This window comes from Phoxinus phoxinus (assembly GCF_949152265.1).
Source record: "Phoxinus phoxinus genome assembly, chromosome: 19".
Lineage (NCBI taxonomy): Eukaryota > Metazoa > Chordata > Actinopteri > Cypriniformes > Leuciscidae > Phoxinus > Phoxinus phoxinus.
This window is the reverse complement of record NC_136894.1, coordinates 6,459,806-6,478,818: the sequence shown is the minus strand read 5'-3', so window position 1 is coordinate 6,478,818 and position 19,013 is coordinate 6,459,806. Positions and strand designations below refer to the sequence as shown.

Below are 19,013 nucleotides of genomic sequence, written 5' to 3'. Positions count from 1 at the left end.
AACTCGACGATTGTACTTCAGCGCGACTTCAAAGCCAAACTGCTTCATGTGCATTAAGGACGAACTCTTTGAGTCCGCCCAACAGGACTGTTCAACCAATGTGAAATCATTATGAAAATGATCCCTGTTGTACATGAAATAACCTAGTTAATGGTGTAGCCTAGCAACACAGAGCTTTGGGTGTGCTTGCAAACATGTATGCGGAAGAACATGCTATGGGCTTCGGTGGCTTTGATAGCATCAATCTGAATAGCAAGATGCTCCGATTCCATCCCTCACCGTCACAGAGGTGACGCGGCTCAACGTCCTCGTATGAGCACAGCTAAACGACTGTTTGCTCAGTAAAGCAGTCAGTAAAAAGAGCAGAAGGCTGTTTAAATCCCTCTCAACCCTCTGTTCCACTCACACTGCTAATGGTGCACGGGCCCGTAACATGAATAATGAGCATAACATCCATTAACACACGAGCACCTGGGCTTATTGTACTCTCTGGGCTGGAGAACAGTGACTGTGAGAGAGCTAGAAAGGAAAAGAATGACTGAGAGGATGAAAGAGATGTGCGTGTATGAATATTCAACATATCTGCGCCAAAGCACAAGCCTAGAACAGGCTGATAGATCAAAGAGGGTAAAACGGGCCTCTCACGCGGTCATGGGCTCGTTCGATATCACGCGCGCGCACTTTGTTATTTTGCATGTTATTTTTGGTAGCCATTCATTTCTCATAGTGCCACTGAGGATAAATGTTCATAAATATCAGCAGAAACGTGTGATTTATCTACTCTGAGTTTGATAGCCACACATCTCCATGCAGATAAGTGTGATATCTATCTGTTCTATTATCAATTCATGTTCCTGCTCACCCCCCTCCCCCCCTCCCCCCTAATCTTTTCACTGTATTCTTCCTCCATTTTCCCTTACGCCTAGTTTTTGACCTTCCATTTTGTCCTTCAATGTCTCCGCTCTTCCCGTTTTTCTTCGGCAGCCTTGTCTATTCTCTCTCCCGCTGCGGGTGAGGGACCGGAGGGGGTTGGGCGTTCTCTCTCTCTCTCTCTCTCTCTCTCTCTCTCTCTCTCTCTCTCTCTCTCTCTCTCTCTCTCTCTCCATCTTTGTTTCTCTAGAAAGAGGAATATGTTTGTAGGTGTATTAGATACAGTATTTTATAGAGTAATGGACTGAATTAGTCATGTGAAATTGTGAGGTGCTAGACTTCAGAGAAGCAGAAAAGTTTTGCTTTTTTCTCTCACTTTCATATTCTGCCCGGAGAACGATTGATAAATTGCTCCATCCTCTCTCATATCGAGCTCCGGGCTGCCGATGACTTGAAGCACTGAAAGATGGAGAGGAGGAGGGGAGCTGCTAAAAAGATGGATCAGTTCTTTGAAATTAAAGAACTTCTTTTTTTTTTCTCTCATATGATTTGTAAACAGATGATTCTAAGGAAGCTTGTTTCTATGGAAGCTTGTTTCCGCCACAGAGTGGAAAATAAAAACGGTAATTTCGACTTTTTATCTCACAATTGTGACTTTTTGATACGCAATTGGGAATATAAAGTCAGAATTGCATGATATATAGTTGCAATTGCGTGTTATAAAGTCAGAATTGTGAGATATAAACTATTCTAAGGTTTTTTTTTCCTTAGAATTGGACTTTAGAATTCGCAATTGCGAGTTTATATCTCACAATTCTGAGAAAAGATGTCAGAATTGCGGGATATAAAGTCGCAATGTGTTATAAAGTCAGAATTGCGTGATATAAAGTCGCAATTGTGAGAAAATAGTCAGAATTCTGAATTTATAACAGGCAATTGCGACTTTATTTCACACAATTCTGACTTTATATCTCACAAATCTGACTTTACATCTCACAAATCTGACTTTATATCTCACAAATCTGACTTTACATCTCACAAATCTGACTTTATATCTCGCAATTCTGACTTTATATCTCACAAATCTAACTTTATTTCACGCAATTCTGACTTTATATCTCGCAATTCTGACTATATAACAGGCAATTGCGACATTATTTCATGCAATTCTGACTTTATATCTCGCAATTCGAAATAAAGTCAGAATTGCGAGATGTAAACTCGAAATTGTGAGATAAAAAGTTGCAATTATTTTTTTAAATGTTTTATTCTGTTGCGGAAACAAGCTTAAAGTTTACTTTGCCTGTATTGAAAAAAATATTCCAAGTTAAGTAATGTAAGCTCAATTGACAATGTTTGTGACATATTGTTGATTACCACTAAAATTAATTTTCACACAAAAAAAAATGCATAAATCTGCATTACATTGAGACACATAGACTCCGATTCTCCCGTAGTAACATTTTGTATGTTTTTAAAAGAAGTTTATTATGCTTACCAATGCTTGTATAGCCTGCATTTAAAAATATTTTTTTAAATATTTTTTTTTATCAAATAAAAATGCAGTAAAAACAGTAATATGGTAAAATATTGTAATTTTAAAATATATATATTTTTAAAGTAATTTTAAAGTAAGCCGAACGTCACACGAACAAACAGGGAAACATTGCATCCGCTTGCTGGAGAAAGTGTTAAAAACAGTACGAACTCAAGGCGATTTCTATGGATTTTATTCGATTCGAAGTTCAATTCGATATTTGATCAAGAAAGGTCATGTGATTTCCTTTTTCTCTTTTTCTCTTTGAGCTCACAATCGTACTCTCTTCAGGATTGCTCTCTTCCTGGGAAGGACAGGATCTCAAAGCCTCACCTGTAGAGAGGGAGAAGAAAGAGTGGGAGACGCAGGAGACAGAGAAAACTGCCCTCCGGGTGTGAATTCTCATTTATCTGTTAGTGTCCATCTCTCCATACTGGAGGTGAAGGATAGAGCAGGCCGGGGAAGGGATGAGGCAAGAGCTTATCTCTTTGGAGAGAGGGATTTAGAGAGAAATCATATCAAACCCCTTCACCTGTGCGGGGTATATGCGTGTAATGGTCTGACTTGGCCCACACAGAGTGCACAAGTACATTTGGATTTCTGTGTGCTCAGAACTGATGAATTCTGTCATCATTTACTCATTTGCATGTCGATCCAAACCTTTTGTTTCCTTTTTATTTACACTGTAAAAATCGCTACGATTGCCACCTTGAGGAGCTATTTCTATGTGATCTAACCTGTAGATTATGTTTTGTTGGTGCAACCCAATGTATTTTATTGCACCATTGCACACTGACAAAAACTACTGGAATGTCAGCCAGAATATACTCATCATCCGCCTGCCCTCGTCATTTTTTTTCTATCTCTGCGGTGCTTCTTTGCATTTTTCATTAGCTTGCTCTGTAAAGGCCAGCTCTCTTTGACTAGAACTGGGTTACAAAAGCATGTTCGGAGTAAAATATCATTCAAAATGTATGTGATAGCTCGCAGTCCTTATACAACTAACGGGAATGGAATATACAGTACATGCATTTCTAAAAGAGTGAGCCATGAAATGCAGCCATGCATTTATTTATTTTACCCAAGGGCTGAAGTAACATTTCACTGCAACTAATCACCGATTGAATTGATGTATTATGGGAATTTTCTGTGTCCTCGACATTGGAATGCGTCATAAATATGTCAGAAAATACCCCTTCATCCATAAATTCAATAATTCTTCCAACCGTGGCTTGTGAAAAGCATGTTTCTATGCAAAAATAATTGTTTTTGGATGGCACTGCGGTTTAGTGATGCTTTTGCTATTTAAAATAAAACTAAAATCGGCCAAATAATGACCATTACAGTGTTTCCCTCTCCTGTTCTTCCTCTGCTGTTTTACAGGCCTAAAGTAAATCCAATTTTCTCCAATCTGCTCTGCAATGTTCTCACATCCGTAATGACAACCTCCCAGTCCAATTACAGGAAATTAACGAAGCCTCGTTGAACAATTCTAAATATTTAACGAGAGTGATGTCTACATGCTCATAGGGCTGAATGGCGCCATCGCTGGAAGCAGATGTGCATAAGGTTATGTGAGAATAAGATAACATTCTGGAAAAGCCTAGGACGTATCTGCTCTTTTGTATCAACGTGCTTGATTCAGCAATGGTCGCCATCGGAAAACAAGACACAATGGCTGGAGCTATTAAGAGGACAGTGTGTGCATTCTTAGCTAGCTGTGCGGAAGTCTCACATCTGTAGCATTGTCTCTGCATTGAAAGAGTTCAATTTAAATGACATTCGCCAACACTGATGGAACAGTTTGGAATCTCCACACGTATTTGCAATAAAGACCCATACCAATGTGCCGCTGCCTGATATTATTGTTATTATTCTCATCACTATTGACCTGTAAACTGTATTTTGGCTTAGAAAGATTCCTCTCTGGTTGCTTAATACTCAAGCCAGACAACGAAATGAGTCCTTTTTTTTTCTGGTCTGGTAGAACCCGCTGATGCTATAACTGACCACATGAGGAAGAATAGGCTAATTTTTTGCCCACAGGTGGACATAAGACTACATTTAATTAATTATTATTATTTTGTAATAGCAAGCATTTTGTGAGGCACTTACAAGGGTAACACTTTATTTTGATGGTCCACTTTATACATTCTATTAACTAAGTAACTTTGTAACTAAATGTCAACTAACTGTCATTAGTAGACTGTCTGCTTAATATCTGCTAACTCTTTATTGTGATGCTCCCCCAACAGACATTCCACTGACTATAAGTAACTTTTCAACTACGTCAGCTTATTCCACTAACCCGAACCCTAACAGTCTACAGTCCACTAATACTCTAATGAGAGTTAGTTGACGTAGTTGACAAGATAATTATAGTTTGTGGAGTGTCTTAAATGGACCATCGAGATAAAGTGTAACCCTGTGTGTGTCTATTTGTAACTGTTGTGGTTCTGTTGAGTCTTGTTAGTCATATGTCTTTTGTTTTCCCGCCACTCATCCGTTGCCATGTCTACCATCATTAGTTCATTATCATCACCTGTGTCTTGTCAATCATCTCCATTTGTGTCACCTGGTTTATGTTCATCAGTGTCTGTATTTAATTCCCTCTGTTCAGTCAGTCTTTGTCCGTTCTCGTCTATGTTAAGGCGTCACCAGTGTGTGTGTGTGTATCCTGCCTATTTGTATCGCTTAAGTTATATTTGTAAGTAAACACTTTGTATTGGAGCCTTCTGTCTTCCTCTGCCTGCATGCACCCTGACAGTAATATTATTACAATTCGGCCAATACTAATAAGCAAAAAGTTATTTTAATTATTATTAAGTTATGGCCAATGAAACAATTAAAAGGCCGCAATTACAAGTATTTACTATTTTGACTAAATAAATGAAAAATTTAAAACACTTAAAACTAAAAGCGGCCAATTTAAATGTTAAAAGTGGATATAGGGATCAAAAATGGATATTAATTTTGAGATTTGCAAAAATATTACATTTAACAGTGTTGTTAAATTATTGCTGTGTTTGAAGTTTAACTTTAAATGAGCATTAGCAAAGTTAATGTGACTTGAAATGTAAATATAGAAATATGATATATTATACAATTAATTTTCAAGGTGTCTGTGTTACGGTGTAATTATACATTTAAGTACTGAGTAATAACAATGAATGGGGTTAGTTGGATTTAATTAATAATATAGTAACTACATGTAATAAAGACACTGTAAAATAGTGTTATCAATGGTTACACTTTATTTGAAGGTTTCCTTGTTACAGTGGAATTATACATGTCAGTGTGTGTTGTAAAAAAACACAGAAACTAAAAGTGCTGGATCTAATTGCAACAATCTATTTATTACTAAACAAACTTAAATATACACTTCAACTGGATATCTTCAAACAAAAACAGCAGGAACAGAAATGATAGGCACGTAACTTAGTGAACTGACAAAGAGAAAATGAAACAAAGGGTGAATAACTACTAGACTGATATATTGTGCAGACCTACACATTTTGTGCAAATTTGTTTTCTTTTATCTTTCAGCTTTAAGCCTATAGAGCTATTATATTAGTTCTAGTACACTGGCCTGTAATTGTTGGAGAAGTGGTTTTAGTGTGTTTGTTTGTGTTTATACGTGAATGGAAAGTTTTTTGATTGCTCCATATGGCTGGCCTTTGCTTGTATATTGGCAAGACTGTACCATAAGGCAGTGAGTCTAAATAGCGTGATAGAGATAGACAGAGACTTATACTGGCTTTCAAGCAGCTGGCGATGAAACAGACAGGCAGCCGCATAAACGAGTGAAAGAAGTAGGTCAGAAGCAAGAGAGAGAGAGAGAGAGAGTGTCTGGAGAGACTCTGAGCTGGTGAGGAGAGGGAGAATAGAAATGATAGGATGGGTTTCATGCCCTCTTTTGTTTTCATCTCCATTTTGATCTCGGGTTCAGGGAGGAGACGGTGTGATGATGCCACGGGAGGCAAACGGAGACCAGCTGGCACCTGAAGAGCTGTTGAGTGACATTGATTGACAGAAGCCTCTACTAAATTACGGGAAACACCAGACTCCGTGTTATTCATGCTGTGAGATGTGACAGCACCATGCAACTTGATGTACATCGTGAACGTTTGTTCTTTCAGACTTTCTAACACACACATGCGCACACACATGTTTCATGGGGACTTTCCATAGAGATAATGATTTTTATACTGAACTACCTGTATATTATATCCCTAACCGGTCCTCACAAAGATGATTGCACACACACACACACACACACACACACACACACACACACACACACACACACACACACACACACACACACACACACACACACACACACATATTTATTTCAATTCAATTAAATGTTTACTTTAGTTTTCATTGAAATCATACATGAGTTTAAATCCATAATGAAGCATTTTAGTTATGCTTTAGTTATGGCATTCAATGAAGGCCAAAATAAATGAGTAGAAACAATGTGGAAAAATACAGTTTTACATGACTTCCTCAGGGAAAAAAATAATGACCTCTTACGCTGGTGTACAGCATTCGATATTTAACAGTAGAGTAATCACCGTTCTGCTATTTTCAGCTCAGAGTTCATGACACAAAGGATCAAGCTAGATGTGCAAATTTAGCTCATTAAAAGTAACAGGCTAATCTCCATCTAATGATCACCTCAACATCTGTCAGCAATAGCTCGCGTTTGGAAACGCCACCTGCTTCAAAGACCAGGCCCATATGAACGGCAACCACCTGACAAGCACAAGCCTTTTTTCATTTCGCTCCGTTTCCTTTCAGGCGTTTTGCCCATTTTATCTTTGAGATCACAAAATGGGCACAGATTGTATTGTGAAACAATAAGCAGATTTATCAGTAATGAACATGAACTAGATTAAAGGTTGAATTAGCAGAGAGTCATTTCCTGCTCTGCCAAATGAACAGATTTTAAGAGATAGTGACACAATGACTCAATCTAGCAAAGAACCTAGAGGGAACAAATGAAAATGAGAGTCAGTTTTGCACAGCATTTGCCTACTCTCACTCATGTGTTCAGGGTCAATGGCAGCGAGTGTGCTTGTTCTGCATTGTCAGCTGCCTGGTTGTAGTTATTGAAACAGCACATCCCTGAAAAGGAAAAGGATATAATTTGTTACAACATTAACCATTTCTTGGTGGGTTGTCTCAAAATGTGTTTATTTTTTAACTTTGATTTTTTTTTTTTTTTTTCAGTTGTCTCCCACTAAAGTCCGAAAAAATATTTTATTTTATTTTATTTCATGAATGAATGAACGAATGAATGAATGAATGAATGGTTGGAACACCAGTGACAAAATATTTTTTTTTAGATGGTGTGTCAATATAATCTCAAATCATATAGTGCTGATTAGACTAAAATAAATAAAGAGCAGCATGTTGTTGTTTTTTTACACAAACATTAAACAATATAACACCAATAACCTGCTAATAATGAATGATATAAACATAAATAAATTTGAAGGTAAATTAATACCTTTTTCAGCCACAGAGAATCACCTGAAGTGTATATGATTTTTTTCCAATTTCATTCCCATATTTTGTTTTATCATAGATACATTTGTTTTAATATATTTATATTAGTTTAGATTATATTGCTCAATATTATTTTATATGCTGTTACATCATTATATATATTGTATTAAATCTTGTTTTCCTGTTATAGGATATAGTCAAACCATTTCATGTTATTTAATACAATGATATAATAAGATTATGCCTTTTGTTTCTCCACTTTATTTGAAATATTTTTTATGTAACATGTTGGTCACTATATTTTGAGAATAATGCTGATATTTAATGTACTACATGCAAGTGTACAAGTGTTAACTTGTCTCATCAAAATATTTCCTTATATTTCTCTCTCTATAGTTGACTCCGGCGCAGCCCTGTCGCGCCCGCAGCGCCCCCTCTCGGCCCGGGCGGCCCACCATGCCCCGTCCATGAAGGGCTACCAGGTGAGTCGCAGTCTGTCTCAACACTCCTCTGGGCCTTGCTACTGCATGCCTGAGGATGGTGACACTGCGCGGGACTACATGCACCACCCTGACCACTACCAGGGGCACAATGACCACCCCTACTACCCGCCTGGTGGGCCCCCTGAAACCCTGGCCATGGTACCATCTGGCGGAGGCACCTTCCCTCGCTCACACCCCAGTCAGCCGCAGACCTACGACTCCACGTGTGAAGAGTGTTTATCCTCGGGAGTGCATAGCCACGGGCATAAGATGCACCGTATCCCGCCCAACCTTCTGGATCAGTTCGAGAAACAGTTGCCCTTCCACCCCGACGGCTTCCACACCCTGCAGTACCAACGCGCACCCAGCGGGGAACAACGCAGCGAGAGCCCGAGTCGCATACGGCATCTGGTGAACTCGGTTCAGCGTCTCTTTGCCAAGTCTCATTCTCTAGAGGCGCCATCTAAACGAGAGTTTAACGGCACCCGTGGGGGAGAGTATCGGGAAAGGGATAGGGGGCACCGCAGCGGTGGCGAGGAAAGCGGTGGACATCATTATTCGGGAACACACCAGTCTCGCTCTACCCGTCGCAACAAGAGCAGGGAACGAAGCAAGAGCGGAGACTCCCGCCACGACTCTCGCAGCTCCCGCCACCGCAGCAAAACAGCTGGCTGGTGGAGCTCCGATGACAACCTGGACAGCGACAGCAGCTTTCTGGTGGGTGCGGGCAGGGGCGGTCGGGGGTATCCCACTGGACACGAGACCCTGGATGCTGCCATCCAGGAGCTTACCCTGAGGAAATCTAAGGGTCCACCTCCAGGAGAGTGCATGGCTTGCACCAACATAGCCATGGCAGGGGACAGCGGACACTCTCTGAAGAGGAGCACATGGTCAGCCATGACGGTCAGTCAGGCTAGAGAGGTCTATCCATCTTCCCGTGGTGGTGGAGGTGGAGGTGGTGTTGGTGGTGGAGGTGGAAGTGGAGGAGGAGCAGGAAGAGGTGGAGGAGGAGGAGGATATGACAAGGCATTGGTTCCTCTGGATCCCAAAATGAAGGAACGATCACTCCACTATCTGCAGGCAAGTTCTTTTTATATGTACATGTGACGGAGATGTGCAAAATTCAGAAGTGAAGAATCAGCTCCCTTTCAATAAATGAGTGTGAATTTGAATCTAATTGGATCCAATCAATCAATCAATCAATCAATCAATCATCTCTATCTATAAAAATATATATTGTTCTATCATGCCATAAGGCCTATCTGCATATGTAATTTAAAGACTTTGTCAATTCAATTCTGAATGGCGTACAACCTCAGTATGTAAGCGAGACAAACTTTTACAATATGTGAGCTTATTTTGAAGTCAGTGCAGTGACCCCAAATTGGCTCCCACTGAGATTTCAATATTTATGTGGAGTCTCTGTTCTCAAATACAATCAGTCTGCTGTCCTTATTGACTTGTAGATTCATTTCATTGTCAAAAGAATTAATCTGTCTGCAGAGATGAGATCTGCACTAAATGACAATTTCTGTGAGAGAAAGGGGGGGAAAAAACATAACTTGATGATTATGTTTGTTATCAGCTGCTAGCTGTGAAGAATGGAGCCTGATGCTATTTCCAGCATCTGTCAGCTCAGTGTGAAAGGGTGAAAAACAGCATCGGAGGATACAGGAAAACAACACATTAACCCTTGGCCTGTATAAAACCCAATGTGAACACTCACAAACGCTGCTATTGATATCAGTAGTGAGCTGTGTGCTCCATTTCTCCTACTCATCTGCTCAATTACACACACATCACTGACATCCTGCTTTGTGATATCAAGTGTCCTAGAATACAGATACTTCTTAGCATCATAATTCAGCTGCCTACATAGTTTGAATAGAAGGGCAACTGCATCATAAATGCATTGTTCTTACACACAGATATACTACAAGTGAAAAACAAACTCACTATGTATCTCATTATTCAGTATAAAACACATTACAGGTTTGGTTTGATAAAAGGGGCACTTGAGGCTTACTCATATAGCTATGGGGTTACAATCTTTTCACCAAAAGATTGGGAAATATGATGCTATATGTCCATTCAGTAACATGGTGCATTTCAATCAAAATACCATGATATTACCATCTGACACCACGTCCACCACTGACCACGGTACTTCAGTACTTCTTGAAAGAGGTTTAGTTTTGCTGCAGACAGATTTCCAATATGTCTCCAATAGCTTTATGTGCTGTTAAAAAAAATGACTTCAGAAACAACATGAACAAATGCCACAGATTGACAATTGGAAGTTCTGTCCTGAGCTGTACTGTATGACCTGCTTCTTCCTTGATGAATGAGCGGCACATACTGTACTTGGACTCAACTACTGTTTTCCTTTCTGTTTTTCGCTTTCCTTTCACATTCACTCTGGCTGTTATACTCACTCACTGTGAACACAGTTATTTATGCTACCACTACTTATTGTTGGACACACACAAATGGGGGAGGAAACTCTATCTGAAATGACAACAGGTTAAATGAGGATAATTGTTCTGAGTGCCTCCTATGCACTCTCCCACACTTCCCACCGAGTGTCAGCATAATATTATGGTTATGTTTCTAAGGTAACAGGACAGAGCACTAGGAGGTTACACTCCTTTCCAGGTACAACATTGAGCCACAGTTGAGCACCACTTATGAAATAAAGCCTACAGATTCACACTATACCTGTGTGCATCCTGTTGTTTTTTAGCGGACACCAGTGGGAGTCCTGGCTCTGTTGTGTGGAAGCTTGTTTCCGCCACAGAATAAAACATTTTAAAAGATAATTGTGACTTTTTATCGCACAATTGCGAGTTTACAATACGTAATTGTGTGATATAAAGTTGCAATTAGAAGAAATAAAGTCAGAATTGCAAGAAATAAAGTCATTTATTTAGCAATTCCTAGTTTTAAAGTCTAATTCTGAGGAAAAAAATTGAAACTTTTTTTCTCAGATTTGCAAGTACATTTCTCACAATTCTGACTTTATAACATATGTGACCCTGGACCACAAAACCAGTCACATGGGTCCATTTTTTTAAATTGAGATTTATACATCACCTGAAAGTTGAATAAATAAGCTTTCCATTGATGTATGGTTTGTTAGGATAGAACAATATTATTATTATATTAACAATTAGTGTTTGCACATGTGAGGAGTGTGTGTGTGACCTGGTGAATAAGCGTAGAATTTTGATTGGTTGTGTTTAGAAAAGGAAAGCAAGTCACTTCCTGTTAGATTTTTGTGTTGTAGATAGAGAATTGTGTGTAGTGTTTTGAAAAAAGTGTTTTGCAATGGACTTTATGCACAGCTGCACTACTTCCTGAACTTAAGCCAGCTCCTTTGTTTCCTGTCTGCCATTATTGGACAAATTGATTAATCCAGGTGTGCCTGACCAACAACAATAATCAGACACACCTGGATTAATCAGTTTGTCCAATAACGGCAGACAGGAAACAAAGGAACTGGCTAAAGTTCAGGAAGTAGTGCAGCTGTGCATAAAGCCCATTGAAATAGCTTATGGTTTTGGAGATTTGGTGTGTAGTTTTGCACTTTGAGTGAGAGGTTTCAAATGTCATTGCAAGAGGGATGGGAAGGTATTTTTAATAAAGATTAGGAGGGGTCATGAATTATAAAGAAAATATGATGTGCATTGTTACATCATTAATAAACACCGTAATATTACATAAAAGATAAGAATTGCCAATTTTGATTTCAGCGTGACTTTATATACGGTAGTATTGTATTATGGTGTGTATATATATATAATTTTTTTTTTTTTTTTTTGTCTTTTTGTTGTTGTTGATGCTTCTATTTTTTAGATGACTGCATGATGCTTCAGTCCCTATCGTGGTAGTGAAGGAAAATATCTGGCTGTGTAGGGGAAGTGATAGGTCCGATAGTTTGTGACCTGGCAGTTATCATTTTTGTTGCAGCCACGCTATGTCACATCATGCGCAGACTTCAAACACCTGGCGCTTGAAGAAAAGAAGACCAGTTTCAGCAAAGCACAGACCGAATAGCAGCTGTGAGAAAGCACAATAAGCACCAGGTGCACCCCATGTCATTCCTGCTCTGTCCCCGGGCTCTTGAGTGGGAGAGGGAGAGAAAAGTCAATGCATTCTGATGGACATAACAAACTGTGCCGTCTCCGGCATTCTCCGCTATTGTTGCCCGGGGCGACAGGAACGTGTATGGAGGTCTCGTCCTGACACTAATTTAACTTCCTGTAATATTAGCACTTGCGAGCTCCAATTACACAGAACATCAGCTTCAACGTGATGGAAATACATTCGGTCAGTCGCCACTTTTGTTATGCTATTTGTCACAGCGAGACAACCAATCAACTTTCATACACCCCCACTCAGTAGGCTATGGTACACACATATACAATCCTTCAGTGGTCAATGTGTTACATACATTGTCATAGCCAGCAGTGTAGGGGAGTAACTAACTACAAGCAACACTGCTACACCATTCAGTCGTGTGACAACATCTCGGTTATCTCAGTGTGTAGCATGACAATTGCTATTTTGCTGTTTTTGTACACATTGTGTTGACGCGCTAAGAATGCTTTCTTAAATGTTCACTTTCCCTGTTGAAAGTTCAGATCATTGTATAGAACTGGTATACTTCGAATGGTCCATGTGAAGGAATTGGTTCAACCCATGATTCATTTGATCAATTGTCCATTTAATAGCTTAAATGTAATTAGTGTTACTAACATGTTAGTGGTTTGTAGTCTAGCTAACTACTTTTCACACAAGAGTAGATTGACTGTAGTTTGACTACTTTAAGCAAAGCTAAGCTACAAGCTATTTATGATTTGAAGTAGCTGACATCCAGATAACCCGTCCCCATCAGTGCTGACTCTTTGTTCCATCATGAAGAGCAACTGGTCCTGAGGAAACTGAGGTCTTGCAGTGATAGCTGACGGCGGAGCAGCTGACTCAGCTCCCCTGAGCCTCTGGGGAGGAAGAAACCCAGCTGTGGGCGCAAGCTCAGTTGGGACTCATCGCGGGAGAGCAGTTTTTTTGATGTGATCTGATCTGAAGACATGGGTATAAACCAGATGAATCCTCTATTACAAGTCAGCCGATCTGTGTCGCAATTAGCAGGGGAGCGGAAGGAAGTGAAATGTGTCAATATAATGAGAACGAATACCAGGGGCAGTAGGGGGAAAAAATAAGAGGATGAGAATAATAACACAGGTTGCAAGGAAGGAAAGTGGGTTTGTGGGAAGAGGGATGGGGGAATCAGTGATCTTAAAGTCATCATGAAATCAAAGCTGACAACTATTGTTTTCATGGAATATTCCAGTATTTATTGACTTTATTTGATTTATCCATGCACATCATTATTTTATTTCAGCTCATATGCCCTTGTAATCTTTAATCAGTGTTTACTGATGTGTTTGAAGTGGCGCAACTGTGGGAAAACCTATCACTCCAACACAATCTCATGACAATTCGTTGCTATTTCACGCGTTGGCAAATTGGTGGATAATTCGTATGAATTTGTACGATCTCAACCTTATGTGTTCATATGATCTGCTAACGCCCCTGTGACTGGTATGTTTGGGGTGGACCTTCACGCGTACATTTTTTTCAATAACCGTATGTTTGTGTACGATTAGCTCATACAAAACCGCAACTTCGTAACATTTGTGTTTTTCCTTGAGTTCAGGTTGTTCACTCACATTAGATTGCAGCAATTGCAAACTAAAATGATCCAACGATCCAATCAATTCCCTGTTGGATAAAACCAAATCCCACCCTACATTTTTCTTGTTCGAGAAGCTGTTTCACTAAGCTATGCACAATAAAAAGGAAGAAAAGGCTATCGCAACCTCCGTTTTATGCCAAATTTAAATTAATATTTTACCTAGAAATAAAATGTTGTCATTATGTATCCTTATGTGGATACAAATCTGTTTAAGTTTCTTTCTTCTGTAGAACATAAAGGAAGACATTAGTTTTGACAGCTGTTTTTGCCCAAATAATGAAAGTCAATGGCAAACAAAACAACATTGTGTGGACAAAAAAATGCAATGATATTCTTCAAAAGATTTTCTTTTATGTTCCACAGAAGAAAGTCTTACAATTTGGGAACAACAACAACAGGGTGAATAAATGACTACAGAATTGTCGGTTTGTGTAGACTATGCCTTTAAATTAAAATGATCTCATTATTTACTCACCTGCATGTAATTTCTTGCACATACTGTATAGTATGCTGTTATATTTTTTCACTGAACAATATTTAGTGAACTATTCAAAATGGTCAGAAGGAGGCCAGTTATGTAAAAGTTGTGTAAGAAAAAAGATATAACATTATTGCAGTGACATTACTACAACTTTTGGATTTTTCTTCTGCATAATAATAACAAAATAGAAGTCTGAGGAAAAATAAAGAGAATGGTAGAGATGCTCAAACCAAGGACTAGAAAAATGGATGATCAGCTTCTCAAGAAGAGGCAGTTGAGCTCCTGATTCAAAATTATCTTTTTGTATGGGTGTGTTTATGTGTACATAAGTGCACATGTGTGTATTACAAGGAAGATAGGAGGGGGTGGAGACAAGAGAAACAGAGATGGATAGAGAGATCAAGTCGCATCATCCTTTGAAAGAGGATGACCTTTAAATACCCCACTGAGTGGTCAATTGATAGATAAGGCATTCTGTATCTCTCTCTCTCTCTCTCTCTCTCTCTCTCTCTCTCTCTCTCTCTCTCTCTCTCTCTCTCTCTCTCTCTCTCTCTCTCTCTCTCTCTCTGTGTGCGCACAAGTGTATTTCCTTTTGGTAATTTGGTGGTGGGATTATCATCTGATGTCAGTGAAAGAAAGGGGTGAGAAAAGACTTAAAAATAAGAATAAAGCCCTCTGTGTTGATAAAAAAAAACGTGTCCATATTTCTGAATATAGGTATTGCCTCTTGGGTCAAAATGTCCCTTTATAACTCTTTGCCCAGTCTTAGACGGATAGTTCACCCAAAAATGGTGAAGTGGGTGGGATTATAGACTGATCGTTATAGTTTATCCGCTCCTCGGCAACCAAGGAGAACAACGTCTGCACTTCGTCCACTTACCACGATTCAGCCATTTCTTTTTTGGAAGTTTTTTTTTTTTCTGTTTTCTTCAAGCAAGTCAAGCAAGTAGTTTAAAACCAGGTGCTACAGCGGTGGCTGTTACTGGCTATTTAAATCTAGTGGGTTTGGTGTCTTGTGTGGCCAATACAATGACTCTGATAGTGACGATTCTGTCTGACCAATCAGTGATCTGCAGTGTTTTCACGTCACATTTTAGTATCTACGGTGCGCATGGAACAGAAGTGGTACTATTTAAAGCGAGCCATACCATACCATGCAGTGGAAAAGCGCCACAAAGTGAGCCGTACCAAGCCGAGCCGTACCATGCAGTGAAAAAGCGCCAACGCATGCTGTACCGAACCGTGTCGTACCATAGCATTCAGTGGAAAAGCGCCATTCCTCACCGTCAAGTTGTTCCAAACCTGTATGAGTTACGATCTTCTGTTGAACACAAAAGAAGATGTTTTGCAGAATGTTGGTAATTAAACAGTTGGAGGTAGACATTGACTTACATAGTAGGAAAAAAAATACTATGGAAGTCAATGGCTACTGTCAACTGCTTACCAGCATTCTTTAAAATATCTTCTTTTGTGTTCAACAGAAGAAAGAAACTCATTCACGTTTGGAATGACATGAGGGTGAGTAAATGATGACAATTTTTTTTTATTTTTGGGTGAACTATCCCTTTAAGTATGCTAATCATATTTTTTTTAAAAATTAAATAATGTTCCTGTGTCCGCTAAACTATATACAAAACATGATACCCAGAGAGAACAGTGAGAGCAGCAAGTTTAAGAGGAAACATCCTCTTGTCAAACACAGACATACTGGACCTTTGTCTCTCACTTCACCATGAATTGAAAGAATTATTGGTTCTGTTTTTAAATGTCTAGCCACCGTATAGTCGCTGTGCAGCTTGTAAGACAGACTTATGTCTTATTTTATGTGTACAATATATGTGACAGAGAGCAGATGCGCAGGTAAAAACAGCAATAAGACACAGCGATGCTATCAGAAAAGGACATGGCTCTGGAGAGCAAAATTCATGAAAATAAATAATCTTGCCTCTCCCCTCCATAACCTGCTATCTCCCCACATCTGCACTATGTCCATGCCCCAGCCGAGGGGCAGCTCTTGAGTGTGATGACAGCTCTAAATGTACAGCTGGTGCCTTTCATCCCTGTCAACCAATCAGATTTCATTTTACTCAGCTGCCCTCAGTTCAACCTTTTGTTCCCCCTGGTCATGCTGGAGCCAGAAAGCCACAGCTCTAACAAGGACGTTTTTATATATATACATAGACCTTTAGTTGCATTATCATAGCATTTTCTCTCATATCAGTGGTATTTATTTACAGAACATTAAGTTTAGGTCCTCATTTTTAGCATTGGGACTTTTCACTCTCAGTCTGCGATTTAGTGGTGAGGTTTTCCAGTTCCTGTAGGTTACATAGATAGGTGGAGACAAGACAAGTGACTTTCTCAAATTAAAAACACTAATTCATTCAACAATAAAACTAGTGACTGTCTATTTGAATGAGTCATTGAATCATTTACTTATCTGATTCATTCAAAACACTGATTCGTTCAGCTAAACAAGTAAATGGCTGCATCTGAAATTGCATTCTTCCCTAGTTGGCAAAAAATAAATAAAAAAAATCATGTGAAAAGGATTTATTTGCTACTTTCAGTGAGATTCTGGACTTGCTACTTGCTACTTTCAGTGAGATTCTGAAATGCCATCAAGGGAAATGAGTTGTGAATGTCAGTGAAAGGATGCAACTGACGCTGGTAGATCACATGACAATGACAACTACATAAATGCTAATGTAGAATGTCCGGAATTTCATTCATACTACACCCATTAATACTACTATATATAACATACTTTTTAAACAGTCACAACGTAATTACTTATTCAAATTAAGTACCTTCTCAGCGAGTATGTGATTTTGGATGCATAAATCCATTTAATAATTCACTCATCTGATTTATTCAAAAACATTGATTCATTCAGAAACTAAACAAGTGACTGTCTTAATGAGTGAGTCATTAAATAATTCACTCAGCTGATTCATTCAAAAACAAAAGTACATTCACGAAAGAAACAAGCGACTGTCTCGGTGAGTCAATGAATCATTATCACAACCGACTCGTTCAAAAGATTCAAAGAAAATGCCAATATTGTGTCTAAACTGTAAGTTTATCATCATTAACTTCTTGTGTTGATATAGAACGGCCTCATCCCTCATCAGTTTCATAAGTAAAGGCTGACAGCAAGTCATGTGTCTCTTGCAGGTGCCCTCAGATGACTGGTGTGGTGGCGGTCCGTCAGACAGTGGTGGGGAGATCCCCTGCAGACGTATGCGCAGTGGCAGCTACATCAAGGCCATGGGGGACGACGACAGCGCTGACTCAGACAGCAGCCCCAAAGCCTCACCCAAATCAGCCCTCATCGCCCAGAGAGAAGCCTTCCGCCGGTCCGTCAGCATGGACCAGCGCTCCTCCACCACATCCAAGTCAGTAGTCACTTGATTTTCAGTTTGTTGCTGCTTTGAGATTTGTATTTGCTGTATTAAAAAGTAGCAAATTTTGGACTACCGTGTAGTCGAAGTGCCAGCTGAGACTTTAATGGAGTATTCTTCTCCTCAGGTACTCGTGTAAACAGTGCACAGATGTGTACCCGAACAGCCGCACTACGCCTAAAGGCCACCCTCGCTCCCGCAGCTACACACGCTCTCTGACCAGCGCTCAGGTATAACACACTCACACGATGCACAGTGTTTACATCACATTTAGTTAGTTATCCAAGCTATTTTAATGTTTTAATTGTCCTTAAATAACCAGTTTGGGTGGTTGCTAGGGCAAAAATAAATGATTGCTAGGGTGTTCTGCTAGTTGCTAGGGCATAACTTGGTGGCGGCTTGGGTGTTCTGATGATTGCTAGGCATAACTAGGGGTACCTATGAGTTCTGGGTAGTACACTCTAAAAAAATGCTGGGTTGTTTCAACCCATGTTTGTGTCATGGACAAACCCAGCCGTTGGTTACATTTTTTGCATTCATTTTTTAACCCAACGATTAGGTTTGTCCATATTTGACCCAAACATGGGTTGAAACAACTAAATTTTTAGAGTATAGCTAAGGCATAACTAGTTAGTTCCTAGGGGGGGTTGAGTGACCGCTAATGTATAACTAGGTGGTGGCTTGGGTGCTCTGTTGGTTGCTAAGGCATGACTGATTGGCCCAAGTCAAAAGAGACTTATGACTTACAGCTCTGAGAATAATATTCTGATCACAAGATATAACCTTAAATCAAAGCATAATAATAATGTGCAGAATTAGTTGATACATGAACAATATACGTGTTCAGTTGCATGAACAGTCTGAGTTATCTCAGTTAATCTCAACCTTAATTGAAACATGGTCTATAGGCCCGTTAACACCAAGGACGATAACTATAAAGATAACCCCAAAGATATAGTTCTAA

At 39.4% G+C, this 19,013-nt stretch overlaps 1 protein-coding gene across 1 annotated transcript in view; it reads left to right on the top strand.

Annotated features, from left to right (window-relative positions):
- The window catches only part of dlgap3 (discs, large homolog-associated protein 3), a 164,114-nt gene that overhangs the window by 131,810 nt on the left and 13,291 nt on the right, over positions 1 to 19,013 (top strand). Inside the window, exons 3-5 of the mRNA XM_079589852.1 lie at positions 8,321 to 9,486; positions 17,823 to 18,043; positions 18,177 to 18,279. Of these exons, the coding sequence (XP_079445978.1) occupies positions 8,392 to 9,486; positions 17,823 to 18,043; positions 18,177 to 18,279 (1,419 nt within the window). The 5' untranslated portion in view covers positions 8,321 to 8,391. The remainder of the gene's footprint in view (positions 1 to 8,320; positions 9,487 to 17,822; positions 18,044 to 18,176; positions 18,280 to 19,013) is intronic.